The 13136-nt window shown below is 42.3% G+C and overlaps 1 protein-coding gene across 1 annotated transcript; it reads left to right on the forward strand.

The window, feature by feature from the left end:
* The first annotated feature begins 279 nt into the window (after positions 1-279).
* LOC147893942 (uncharacterized) lies at positions 280-2661 on the forward strand. Its single transcript, XM_087386456.1, has 2 exons — positions 280-1387; positions 1578-2661. The coding sequence occupies exons 1-2, from the start codon at positions 1299-1301 to the stop codon at positions 2008-2010; spliced, it is 522 nt and encodes a 173-aa protein (XP_087242582.1). The 5' UTR covers positions 280-1298; the 3' UTR covers positions 2011-2661.
* Positions 2662-13136: the final 10475 nt, after the last annotated feature.

Below are 13136 nucleotides of genomic sequence, written 5' to 3' on the forward strand. Positions count from 1 at the left end.
TTGTCTCTAGTTTTCGACTTCTAACAACAAACTGTCTCGTTTTCAAAGCACGGGCCCAACTCGAGTCTGTCCACTCATTCCAACCGGGGGCCGAGGGGCGGAGAATTCCAGCCTCCAATCCACTCCTTTACTGCGTTATATAAATTGGTAGCTGCCCACGGGCCTCTCCTTGTTGACCCAAATCCGGATTGTCCATTGGGCCATTTGGGCCTCCTTTGAGCCATTCTAACTGCTGCGTACTGTGCTGGATACACACAAATTGTATATAACTTATAAAGTCGTGCAGGGTCCAGCATTTTATTCTCGTGGTGATGGGAAGATCGGATCTAAAGAGTGGATATTTTTTAACATGGTGTTAGATTTGAGTACGGCCGTAGCCTACGAGAAGCTCTGCAGAGCTGCAAGTAGTGGCTGCTGCGTGTTCTTCTTTAGCTGGAGGGGAGATCCAAAAGTGTGTTTTTCTTTAGCTGGACAGTCTGGACTGTCGACGGTAGATCCAAAAGCGTTGCTGGACGCCCTGAGAATATCGGGGCTCAGCTTCAAGTGGGAGATGAGGTGATTGATATTTCACGGCAGGTTAACTTGGATGAAGGCATCCGGGAGCTGCATCCGGGAGAAAGCCAAGGAGCGGAAGGGGGTGATGTGCAGCAGCAGTTAAGGCAGATCCATCGTTACATGATTCCTGACTCCTGAGGTACGCAAATGGACGATGAAGTAGAAATCTGCTGAGCGGAGGTAAAATTCCGACTGAGTCTTGGCGTATGTGATTGGAATTCGCTATCAGTGATGTAATTGTGATATCTGTAGCTTCGGAGAGCTTTGGACAGCAGAACTTGGAAGGCAGCCTAGGAGTGGTCCTTCGCCTGGCGTTGTCCTTCGCCTTCCGCTACCTCGTGCACAACACACCACCAACAGGATTGCAGCGGCGCAATCCAAGACTACTACTTCGGTATCTGCTCCGTTCCGCTCCGTCTCACAGACAACCATGTCTGCGGTCAGCGGATGATCCCGCAAAGAGAGAGAGAGAGAGAGTGAGAGAGAGAGAGAGAGAAAGAGGACTCGGCAAAGCCACACAGAGCCAGCGAGCATAGCGACCGTATTCCATCTTCTGACTTACCTCCTTTGCACCTCCCATTAATACCGCCTTCTCCCGCTTTCCAAGCTCTAACCTCCTCCTGGGTTCCCTCCTATCCAGCCTCCACGGAGCAGCTGCCCGACTGTCTGCAGACTACCCAAGCCACAGCTGCGGAGCGGGAGAAAACTCTATTTCCGGACAGGCGGTGGAAGCTGAATCCGCAATGGACAGGGAATGCAGTATGTGTGGTGACGTTGGTATCTACGAGGACCTTTTCCGATGCACCAGATGTCGCTACCGCTACCAGCACATGTAAGTAATTTAGAAGTTTTCCTTTGGTTACCTTCCCTTTTCGTAGGAATAAGGTCTTAGGAAGCGCGAATGACCTTGATATGCTCAGTCTCCCAGAGAGTCTTGGGCGGTAGCAAGATCATGGAGGGAGAGGAAGAGAGAGAGGGACGGGGGAAACCCTTTGACGCGCGCATCACGTTGTTGTTTGCAGATATTGCAGCAGATCCTATCCGAGTTTAGGCTCGGAGATTTGGGTATGCAATTGGTGCTTGCACGAAGCGGACAAAATCCAAAAGGACAACGCGCAGTTGATGCAGCCGAAGCTGAAGAGAAAAGCTGAAGACTCTAGTGATACACGTAGAAATACTGCGTTCGACTTCCTATTGCAGATAGCTCAATCTTCGCCAGAGAGCAGCAGCACTAGTCCAGCTGAAGAGCTTACACTGGCCCCTACAGATCGGTGTGATGTTGCCAACACTAGCGCCCAAGCTCGAAAACGCCATCGCTGCAACCATGCAGTAGAGAAAAATGGAGTTGGAGCGATGGATAGATGGCAGCAGCTCATCGTCAAGGGCAAACTTCATATGAACCGACAAAGGGGGATCGGTCGCCGTTACAAATTGCTAGCAGACGTTTTGTGCTAGCAATGGGTCGAAATTGTGGCGTCTTCCGGCGCTAAGAAAAAATCTCTGCTCAACTTCAATCTAATTTCAATCTCTTACAGAAACTCACGGAGTTTTCGTACTCTTAGTCTTCCGCCGGTGTAAGTAGAACATGTGCGAGCTTGCAAATTACGTACGGTTTTACTCCGGAAACATCTGCTAGGAGAAGCACCAGGATTAATATCAAATCTGTTGGAGTTGGCCTAGAAAGACGCTGGGAGAACTTGGGACAGAATCCATCGCCTGATCCGTGTGTATTACCTATGTGACAAGGATTACGTTCCACCGCCAAGTTGCAGGAACTTTACGAGTGCTGGCACAGACAGGGCGCCATAGCTTACAGTACTGGCGACACCGTACTATCTCGCGAGGTGAGCGCCTTCAAACTGTGAATTTACATAGGTACCCGGGATTGAAATATATTTGATTCCCTGAACAGCGATACTTCCCATACAAGTGTTGGCATCCGAATCGTGTTCCGGTAGTAGTTGCCGGGCTGCAGCCCGTCGTCCTGGCCATTGTTTGTGCCTGCAGGCACCTGCCGTCTAAAACGTCCGATCGCTCTGGCTGTACAGCTTCTCCTCATGGAATCTTTTCTTGGTCCTTCGAGAAATGTCCTTTTGTTTGACGATGCTTTTGTATACGATCTACGTCTCTTCTTGTTTACGAATAGATGAGAAATAAATCCATAGCTGGGCATTCCCCGACTCTCCGCTGATGAATTCGATGCTATTCGACTGGCAAACCATGCATGTATCACATTTTACAGTTTCCTATTGAGTGTGGCTGAAGAATCTCTCTTTTTGCAGAGCGCCGCTTTGACTTGCCTATCGCGATTATAGGCGCAAGAATAGATCGTAAACATAACCCGGAAGTTTGATTTCTCACAGCTACAAACATAACTGGAAAGTTTGATTTCTCACACTACCAAGGCGTTATTTCCTGCGTTATCTCAAATCTTTGAGGAGTCTGCAGGGTCGAAGAAGTAGAGACTAGTGCGCACCTCATCAGTGGCGAATCGGGAAAGTAATCTGTATGCATGCCCTTCATTCTCGTTTAATTAGATTGTCGATTATTGCATCTACACGATCACGTGCATGGGGACGTTTGATTGTCTCTGAAACGGTTCTGATGGAGCATGTGTGGGTGGGTGCACGTAACTTCATGTCTCCCAGCAGAAGATTGACAGCGAATAATGGACCATCCATTGTAGGAGTAAAGCGCTTCACATCGCATAAGCTGTTTCGAATGATTCATCTCCTCCAAGTCTTGGCAAAATCCTTGTGATCTGTACTCTCAATTTCTTTCTGTAGCTTCTACACGTCTTCATTCTACCATGCCTGATAACCAACCACGGACCAGCCAGAACTGCCCAAAGATCATCTCTTAAAGCTTCTATGCTCTCATCTACCCAAAGATATTGTAAGTCTTACGTTATAGATACTGTTAACTCTTGACTTCTATCGTGTATGTCTACAACAAATTATACAAAGCTTGGTTTTGTAATTTCTTCTCTAAGTTCTATCGTGCATGCATATACCATGTTATTACTCGACTGTTCCTTCGTTTTATTTTGAGTAGCCTCCTGCAAGCTGCATTAATCAGACTCAATCTACATCTTAGCAAATCAACGTGCCATCTCCTAGCCTGATGCATATCTATTAGTTACTCTACTTTTCATGCAACGAGAAAGCCAACGAGAGACCAACCTACAGCTTTCGACAAGATCGGATCGCAAGCACAGATTTCTATTTTTACTAAAAGCGCAGCCTATCTTGTAGAATATTAGATTAACCACCTACTTTACACATTGCAATGGAAATTTCGTTTTTTGCTTTTTTGTGGACTTGAGCTGCAAGTTAAGTAAATAATTAGGCTTCATCACATAGACTTTCTCCCCTATGATTGGAAGGGACTTCTTAATGGACCCCATATTTAATTATTTGCAAGAGTTCATTAATTAATCTCATCACCACATAGCACACCCAATCCATTAGGGAGGGGGTGTGTGCATGCCCATGCCCATGCCCATGTGCATGCACATGTATTTTTATGTACAAGAAAAGCCTAAAAGGATTTTGTAGGCTAGTGTTTTTTTTAAAGGCGAAGGTTAGAATTGGAACAAAAAGCTGGTGACCATGGTATTCAATAATTCTATGTTGATCACTAAAAACAGTTGAACTTAACAACCTATATCCATTGGCAAATCCAAATGGGGTCATTTAGCACATTAGATCAAATAGCAAGGCTGATTTTGATAACTAGATCACGTTTTTCTCACCATTTAGTAAAGTTATTTGCATCGAAATAACGTTTGATGTTATGGCTAATTTTCACCACCAAGTTTAGAGCATAGTTGCCTGTTTTAGGCTATCATTAATGTAGGCCCAGACCCCTCCATTTCATTCAATGGATGAGTTTGTTCTCTTTTTTAGGGATGGGAATGCTTAGTTATAATTGCAATTGATCGGTCCATGTTTAGAGAATAGCTATGCAATCAAGTGAATTGCAAATAGCTCGACCAGAACAACTCAAAATATTAGGGGATAGTATAATTATCGCAATGCAATAGTCCATAGGACACCTTTGTTTGGAAAAACAAGGATATCCATAACAAAACAACTAGCTAGCGTTGGAATGAGATGGATTTTAAGAGCCAATCTCAAACTTAGAGTCATGCAAACATGGTTTGGAAAGATCTGTACATTCCCATGTTTAAGCATCCTTGGAGAAAGAGTGGGAGAAGATAGCAAACCAATTATAGAAGCTCATGGAAATGCCTCTCAAGTTCAAGGATAGGAAAAGACATCTCTAGCCTAAGGACGCATTATCAAAATGTAGTGGGGTTCAAAAGAGGAGAATTTAGGCTATCAAGTTAGTCTTCCCATAAAACACTTAACTATGCTTCTCCTATGCCTTGTCTGCGATCTTACTTTAATTCTTGTCACAACTTGTTTTTTCTCTTTTTTAGGATCTTTATGAAGGAGGTGATGGGCTCGTGATGGGAGCAATGAACTTCAGCGACATCGACACATCATACCCTTTGAAACATATATTGAAGCCTTCTCACATCGTTGCAATCACAAAGGACCCTAGCTACAAAGTTGAGCGCATGTGAGTTGTTGAAGAGGTGATGAAGGACTTCAACGGCATTGTGGATTCAAAGGACATGCTTGGAGCTTGTGAGGCTGCTAGTGTAAGCTTCAACGGCATTGTGGATTCAAAGGACATGCTTGGAGCTTGTGAGGCTGCTAGTGTAAGCTATGAAGTTTACACTACTATATTTAAGATTCTCAAGTTCACTAGTGCAGTAGGAAATGGTTTGAAGTCTAGAGCCACTACCAACACCTTTGAGAGTTAAGTGTGCTTGACATGAAACAAACAATCTTGCTAAAGAAATGCTAGGAGGATACCATTACATTGGCACAATGAATTGGTGTAGTAGAAAGCAGTGTGATATTGAGTCATTTGAGATGAATGAATTCAATAATGTTCACCTAGATGTTCAAAATGTCCAAAGTGCCATGGTCATGATATTCTAAAGCATGAGAGAAGAGGGTAAAGAAAACTCCTAGATCTTTGTATTGTACTTTTCTTAGTTTGATTTAATGTATCCTAAAAAGTTTATTATTCATGCATTAGAGTGCAATGGTGAGCTCATCTCTATTATCAAGATGGATGAAGCGCGATTGCTCAAATGGCAAAAGTTGGACAGGGTATGCATTTGCACTATGAACGAGGCCTCGTGCTTTGTTCAAGGAGATGAGGAAGTTATATGGGATTTCTCAATCTAGTTTGAAAAGGAGACATAGTGGATTGCTACATTTGGGACTTTAAAATATGCCATGACACGTTGAAGTGGGTGCTAGATAGAATCGGCATCCCATCAATCCTTCAAAGACAAGAGGAAGGGTAGACATTACCAATGGATGGGCATGGAACATTTCAAGTCAAATGGCATTTGGCAAGTGATTTGAAGAAACTCAAGTGCTTGTATAGTTGTGGTCAATACAGGTATAAATGCAAAAGACACATGGTTGTACTGCACCCACTCTCCAACATGCAAAAGGGAAGCTTACAATGGGAAAATGGCATTTTCTCATGCAACCAAAGGGTAGCCCTTGGTGGTGACATAAAAGACCGTATGTGGGATCGTACTTTACATATCCCTTTTAAAACCCGTGGCTTGCCAGGGGCTATAATGTTTTTCTCATTCAAGAGAAAAATAGGCAAATGAGGAGGGATGTAAAATGGCATTAGATCTAAAGCATATTTCTCTTTTGCCCACAAAAGTAGCAACGGCAACAATAACATTTAGCGAGCTAAAAGCAAAATCTATAGTCTGCATTATCGCGATGGGAGACCATCAAGTGTGGAATCTATGTGCCTGTCAATGGTTGTTTTCATTATTTAACATTGTTTCTTGTTTCTGTTGGTTGAATTAAATAAGCAGGCCCAAAAATGATCAGTTGGAAACCTTGGCGGTTGCCTTCATTCCTGCCTATATCTTCTTTCTATCAACATTTATAGTATAAGCCTCCAAGATCATGTCTTCAAAGCTCACAATCTTCCTCCATTATTGTGCCTAAACACTACTACACACAGATCCTATTGTGATGTTTATGTACCGACGTTTAGCACCCACGTGGCATTAATCGTTGGTATGAAAAGCGGGTTTCGTAAAGCGTCACTATATAGCAACTTTTATAAAGGTCGCTATATAGCGACTTTTAAGTGTCGCTATATAGCGACACTGATATACTATTTTATAGCAACGTTTTCGAGAGAGGTTTTTTTTTCCATATAGGCCTTAAAAGTTAGTTTTTTCCAGTGACAATTTTTTTTAAATTTTCATACATGTTTGATCTCATAGAGAATAAAAATATGAGAGCATGTACATCAAGCCTTTGAAGCTCATATATTCATGTCCAAGTTTGAGATGAAAAAAATCAATTAAGAGCATTTACATCAACTGTTTCATCTTGAGCCAAGTCTAAGGTGCCAAACAAGTCTATCTCCAACTCTATACCGAGTTGATCTCCTATATCATCAATGTACTCTAGCATCGTGCCAAACAAGTCTATCTCCAACTCTATACCGAGTTGATCTCCTATATCATCAATGTACTCTAGTATCGTACGTTCACCTAAAAGTATTTGATCATCTTCTTCAATAAAGTGTGGTGGTTCTTGATGATCGTTGTCTTCTTCCTCAATATCATGATCTCCATCTTCCTCCTGTGTGATGTCATTATGCGCATCTTCCTCTTGGCTCATATGGTGATCTACATCTTCTTCGCTAGATCCATCAATTGGATCCGGCATTGGTAGTGGCATCTCCATATCCACATCTCTATCTTCAAAAATTTGCTTACTTCGTGGTGCAACTTGGATCACATACCACCATCTTGGATCAGAACGATCCGAATGAAAAACCACCTATATTGAATATGGGTGCCAAATGTCGTCAATTATATATATGAAATTATGCTCAAGTACATGTATCAATGGATCTTTAAAAACGAAAGCTTTGATTAATTAAATCATTAGAATGCACCTGCTCACAGTACTCGGCAAGAACAAAAGTATCACTTTCATCGTTCCAATGTTTGGTGGAGTCTATTGCAAAGAAACCACTACTATCTTTTCTCATTGTCGCATGGGGACCGTTGTAAATAGTTCTAAACCATTTTACATCAAGAATGAAAATACTAAATCGTCTGAAATCAACTTCATAGATGTCGCATATGGTTCCATAATAATCCAACTGTGAGGAGAGAAGATTGGTATCCGAAGCACTTGCTTGGCTATCTTGTGTGAAGTTAGCCATGATCCACAATCATACGTGACTCTCTTTGAATCAATGCGTTCCATGCGAAAATGTCATCCATATGACAATAATGCACTGTACTTTTTGTACTGTAAAAGAGCATCATTAAAACAATGAAGATGCATCTATTTTATAGCGTATATTGCCACAAATAATTAGTTAATTACGTCAAGAGGTAAGAAACTTACATGCACCATACATCCAGATGATAACTCTCGCTCGTGCTCGTTTATTGTCTCTCCATCACGTTCGGCTTTACATAGAGCCAGTTGTAGCCAATCAACTGACATGTGAGTAGGGAGAAGAGCCAGATCCCATGGATATGGTTGTGATCGCCTGTACATTACTCTGAATCTCGTCCTTACATTTATTCTTTCTGCTTTGGCCACTTCATATCTCTCAATCCACTTCTGCATCTCAGGGCTATTGAGGATACAAAACTTATTGAATTTCTCCATTTGCTCTTCGCTCATCTTTCTTTCAATCCCTTTTCCTTGGGGAACCTCGCCAACGATGCGATCATCATCCTTGTTATGCCAAGCTTGTGGCATATCAGGATCCATGGATGCAAGAAACTCTGTGATATATACTAATGACTCTTGCACAAGCCATCCCTTTGGTCTTGCTCTTTGTCTTACAAATCCCCTTAAAGTTTTCATAAACTGCTCGAGAAAAAACATCCATCGACTATGAACGGTACCTGCTATAGCCACCTCATCAACTATGTGTACAAGCAAGTGCACTTGAGTTGTCATAATGCTTGAGGGAAAGTGCTTCTCAAGCAAGCATACGGCTTCGATGGATTCCACCCTAGCCTTCTCGATGCTCGATATGGAGATCTCTTTTTGAGATATCCACCTATTTCACATGTCCATGTCAGATATTTTCATAATCAGTCTATAGATTAATTCGCTTAAATTGAAGAAAATACAATCAATGTGATTTGATAGTAAGCATACCTCACAATACCACAGATCTTGAATATAGCATTTCTAATTTCTAACATCTTCTTGTAAGCACCCTTTTATTGTAATTGGGAGAATGAACTATCAAAGCAACAAAGAAGTCATGTCAACAATATAACATAATCATAATTACACTAACGTATCACGATTATCGGTACACTAATTCTACTTAGAATACCTGTAAGACCTTGTGCCAATCATGGGACTTGAGCCTACTAAGCTTATTGTCCTTTGAAAATGCTCCTTTCAAGCAATGCATGTACCTTGTCGGTGTTTGAAAAGAGGCAATGTCCACCTTGACCGCTGCCTCCTCCCTCGTAGAAAGGATCCACGTTGCTTTTCGGAGGACAACTTTTCCCGAAACATGCACTTGGGGCCACAAACGAGACATCCTATTCATAGCACGCAAGTCTTCTCACACTCCTCTCGAGTCTTTGGAACCAACCAAGTGCGCCCAAATAGTAGCCCCCACATTCTTGAAGATATGCATGGGATCCAAGAGATGATTGATTTGTAACTGACCCCAATAAGGAAGCTCGTGAAAGATCGATAGCCTCTTCATACCAGGAGGAGGTTCCTCTCCATTCACCCTCTGAGCTTGAATCCAGTCACTTGCCTTCAAATATGATGGTGGTGGATCAAGCTGACCTCCACGTGCGAGATGGTCGAGCGGAAGGTATCGAGCATGATCTTAATAAACATTTTTCCTCATATGTTTGGAGTAGCATGCAAGCGATTTCAAAGCCGGTCCACAAATAGGACAAGCATGGTACCCACTTGTAACAAGTCCTGCACGCATGCATAAATGTGTTAGTACAAGACATGCATGCAAAAGAGAGTCATAAAAGCATAATCCCTCATTATACATGTAAAGACACAACCACGTACCTGCGCACTCTCCATATCCTGGGTAGTCATGCATGGTTCACATCAAGATACCCCTGACCAAAATATCATTGGTATATCTAGGAGCTCTGGAAATATCAAAGACCTGCACTCCTCTCCATAATATCTGTACCTCCTCTATCGAAGGTGCCATGTACACGTCCATATTTTTTGCCTTGTACTTTCCTGGCACAAGTAGTGCAAGCATAAGGTGTCCGTTTTTTATTGTAAGCCATGGTGAGATATTGTAATTCACCACGACTATGGGCCATGTCGACCAAGATGTCGAGCGTAACCCGAAAGGATTCATGCCATCCATGGCGAGCCCAAGATGTAAGTTGCGTGGCTCCCTCGCAAAGTCCGGCCACTGATTATCTATGTGCTTTCAAGCTGCATAATCTGCGAGAATCCTCAATGCGTCATCAGTGGACCGACGAGATGCATGCCATGTCATCAACTCCGCTATGGATTTGCATCGGAACATGTGTTGTATTCTTGCAATGATGGGAAAGTGTCTCAAGACCTTTACCGGTATCTGCTCACCCTGCAAGTCATCTCTATATCGTTGTTCCCCACACTTTGGACAACTAGCCAAATCTCCATGCTCACGACGAAAGAGAATACAATCATTATGGCAAGCACGGATGGTATCATAATCCATACCCACCGTTGTTAGCATCTTTTTCGCTTCATCTCTTGATGCAAGCATGGTATTTGGTGCAGGCAACATCTTCTGGAGCAACCTATGACAATTCAAACATACATAGGCTTCGAACAATGATGATTCGGTATACACTATCCAAATTATGATTCTCAAAACAAACATGATGATTCTCAAAACAAACAATATCCAAATAATGAGTCAAATTAATGCAAGAGCTAACCTCATTAAGGCTGAGACACTTGTATCCGACCACCCATACTTTACTTGCAAATTCAAGATTGAGAGACAAGCACATAGTTTAGACATCCTAGCACCCTCGCACAATTGTGTTGATTGCAACTCTCGCATTTTGACCTCAGACTCTGACATCACATGTACATGGGATGTAGTGCCCCTAAAAATGGAATCCATCATGTCGACCATACCCTCGTCATCATCCGGGAGACTATAGTCTTGCTGAAAGTGAGAAGATATATGTGTACCCTCGTCACCCTCCTCATCCTGTTTTAAGATTTCGTGTAAATATAAGATCTTGTATTTCCTGGTATCCAATAAGACTGCGAACATCAACACGTGCAACACCAACAGTGGGTACTGGTTCGGGCTCCTCCCCATACATCCGCAAGTGGCGCATGATAATACAACGTTGATGTTGTACTTCTTGCTTGCAATGAGTGCAATGACAATATAACCTCTACATAAGCCACTTCATGATCCTGAGCGTTGGCACATCATCGGACGAGCTTCCACTCGTCCCTTCCATCTACACTTATAAAATCACAACATAAGTTGCAAGAAAATATATTAACAGTTATAAAATAGCATCTATGAGCTTCCCTTCATGTTAGAACAAAAAGTGACTTAAAGCGTCGCTATATAGCGACTTTTTGCTCTACTCCGTCGCTATATAGCGATGTTTTTAATTAAAAACATCGCTATATAGCGACAAAAAAGCGTTGCTATATAGCGACGCTGTGGGTTAAAACCCGAGACTCACGTCGTGCGGCGCTTTCTTTAGCAATCTCTCTTATCTCTCAAGTAACCAAGGCAATCTCTCCTCCAACCTATTTTCGACGACCTCCCACCTATTTCTGACAACCTCCCACTCTATTCTCCACTCCTCACCCTTCTCCTAGCTCTTATACTCCCTCTCTACCCTTTTCCCTCTTTGGTTTTTTGAAAGGAAGTTCTTCAAGAGGTGAGTTTGTTTCAACAATGTAGGTTATTTGTTTGTTAGCTTTAGTTTTGTGAGTGCTTCTCCTTGTATTGCTAAACCTGTAAACTAGTTTTCATGCTTGTTTTCAAAGAATTGAAACAAAAAACGAGATTTCAAGAAAGAAAGAAGACTCACCTCTTTTTTGTATTTCTCTTCCTTCTCTTTCTCCTTGTCTCCTCAATCTCCTCCTTTCAAGAAGTTACTTTTGTAATCTCCTCCTTCCTCTAACATCTTATTTGAAAAATGGTATGTTTCCTCTCTTTTGTAGGGCCAGTCCACAACACCGAGCGGGATGTACTATTTCAGGTAAGTGCTTCCTCTTTTTTCCATTTATTATTTTTGTCATTTGCATTGGCCTGCAGCTAGCTGCAGTGATGGGCGTAGAAACCCTCTCTTCCCCTCAATCTCTTTCCTTCTTCTCTCCTTCAATCTCTTTCCTCCTCTTTTTCCCTCTTTCCTTTTCCTCTTCTTCTCTCTTTCTTTCCCTCTTTTTCCCTCTTTCCTTTCCCTCTTCTTCTCTCTTTCCCCCTTCTCTTATGCTCATGCATAAACATAAGCATGAGCATAAGAGAAGGAGACATATGCTCATGCTTATGCTTATGCATGAGCATAAGAGAAGTAGACATATGCTCATGCATAAGCATGAGCATATGTCTCTTTTTTCCTCTTTTCTCTTTCCCTCTTCTTCTCTCTTTCTCTCCCTCTTTCCTCTTTTCCAATCTCTCTTCTCCTCTTTTCCACCTCTTTCCTCTTTCCTTTCCCTCTAGAGGTGGAAAAGAGGAGAAGAGAGATTGGAAATGCTTATGCTTAAGCATAAGCATGGGGAGTGCAGTTGTGTCTCTGGTATTCTTGAATGGAGTCAAACTTTGAAAAGAACATTTTGAGGTGGATTGTGCACTTCCTCTTCTCTCTTTCCCCCTTCTCTTATGCTCATGCATAAACATAACCATGAGCATAAGAGAAGGAGACATATGCTCATGCTTATGCTTATGCATGAGCATAAGAGAAGTAGACATATGCTCATGCATAAGCATGAGCATATGTCTCTTTTTTCCTCTTTTCTCTTTCCCTCTTCTTCTCTCTTATTCTCTCTTTCCCCCTTCTCTTATTCTCTCTTCTTTCTCTCTTCTTCCTCTTCTCTCCCTCTTCTTTCTCTTCTTCTCTCTTCTCCTCTTTTCCCCTCTCCTTTCCCTCTTCTTTCTCTCTTCTTTCTCTTCTCTCCCTCTTCTTCCTCTTCTTCTCTCTTCTCTTTTCCCCTCTCCTTTCCCTCTTCTTTCTCTCTTCTTTCTCTCTTCTTCCTCTTCTCTCCCTCTTCTTCCTCTTTCCTTTCCCTCTTTCCTTTCCCTCTTCTTCCTCTTCTTTCCCTCTTTCCTTTCCCTCTTCTTCCTCTTCTCCTCCACTTTCTCTTTTCCCTCTTCTCTCCCTCTTCTTCAAATTCCTCTTCCTCTTCTTCCTCCTTCTCTCCCTCTTCTTCCTCTTCCTTTCCCTCTTTCCTTTCCCTTCTCTTTCCCCCTTCTCTTATTCTCTCTTCTTTCTCTCTTCTTTCTCT

Source organism: Dipteris shenzhenensis, chromosome 15, assembly GCF_047967505.1.
Source record: "Dipteris shenzhenensis isolate YYH24624 ecotype China chromosome 15, Dip_SZ_1.0, whole genome shotgun sequence".
Taxonomy (NCBI): Eukaryota; Viridiplantae; Streptophyta; class Polypodiopsida; order Gleicheniales; family Dipteridaceae; genus Dipteris; species Dipteris shenzhenensis.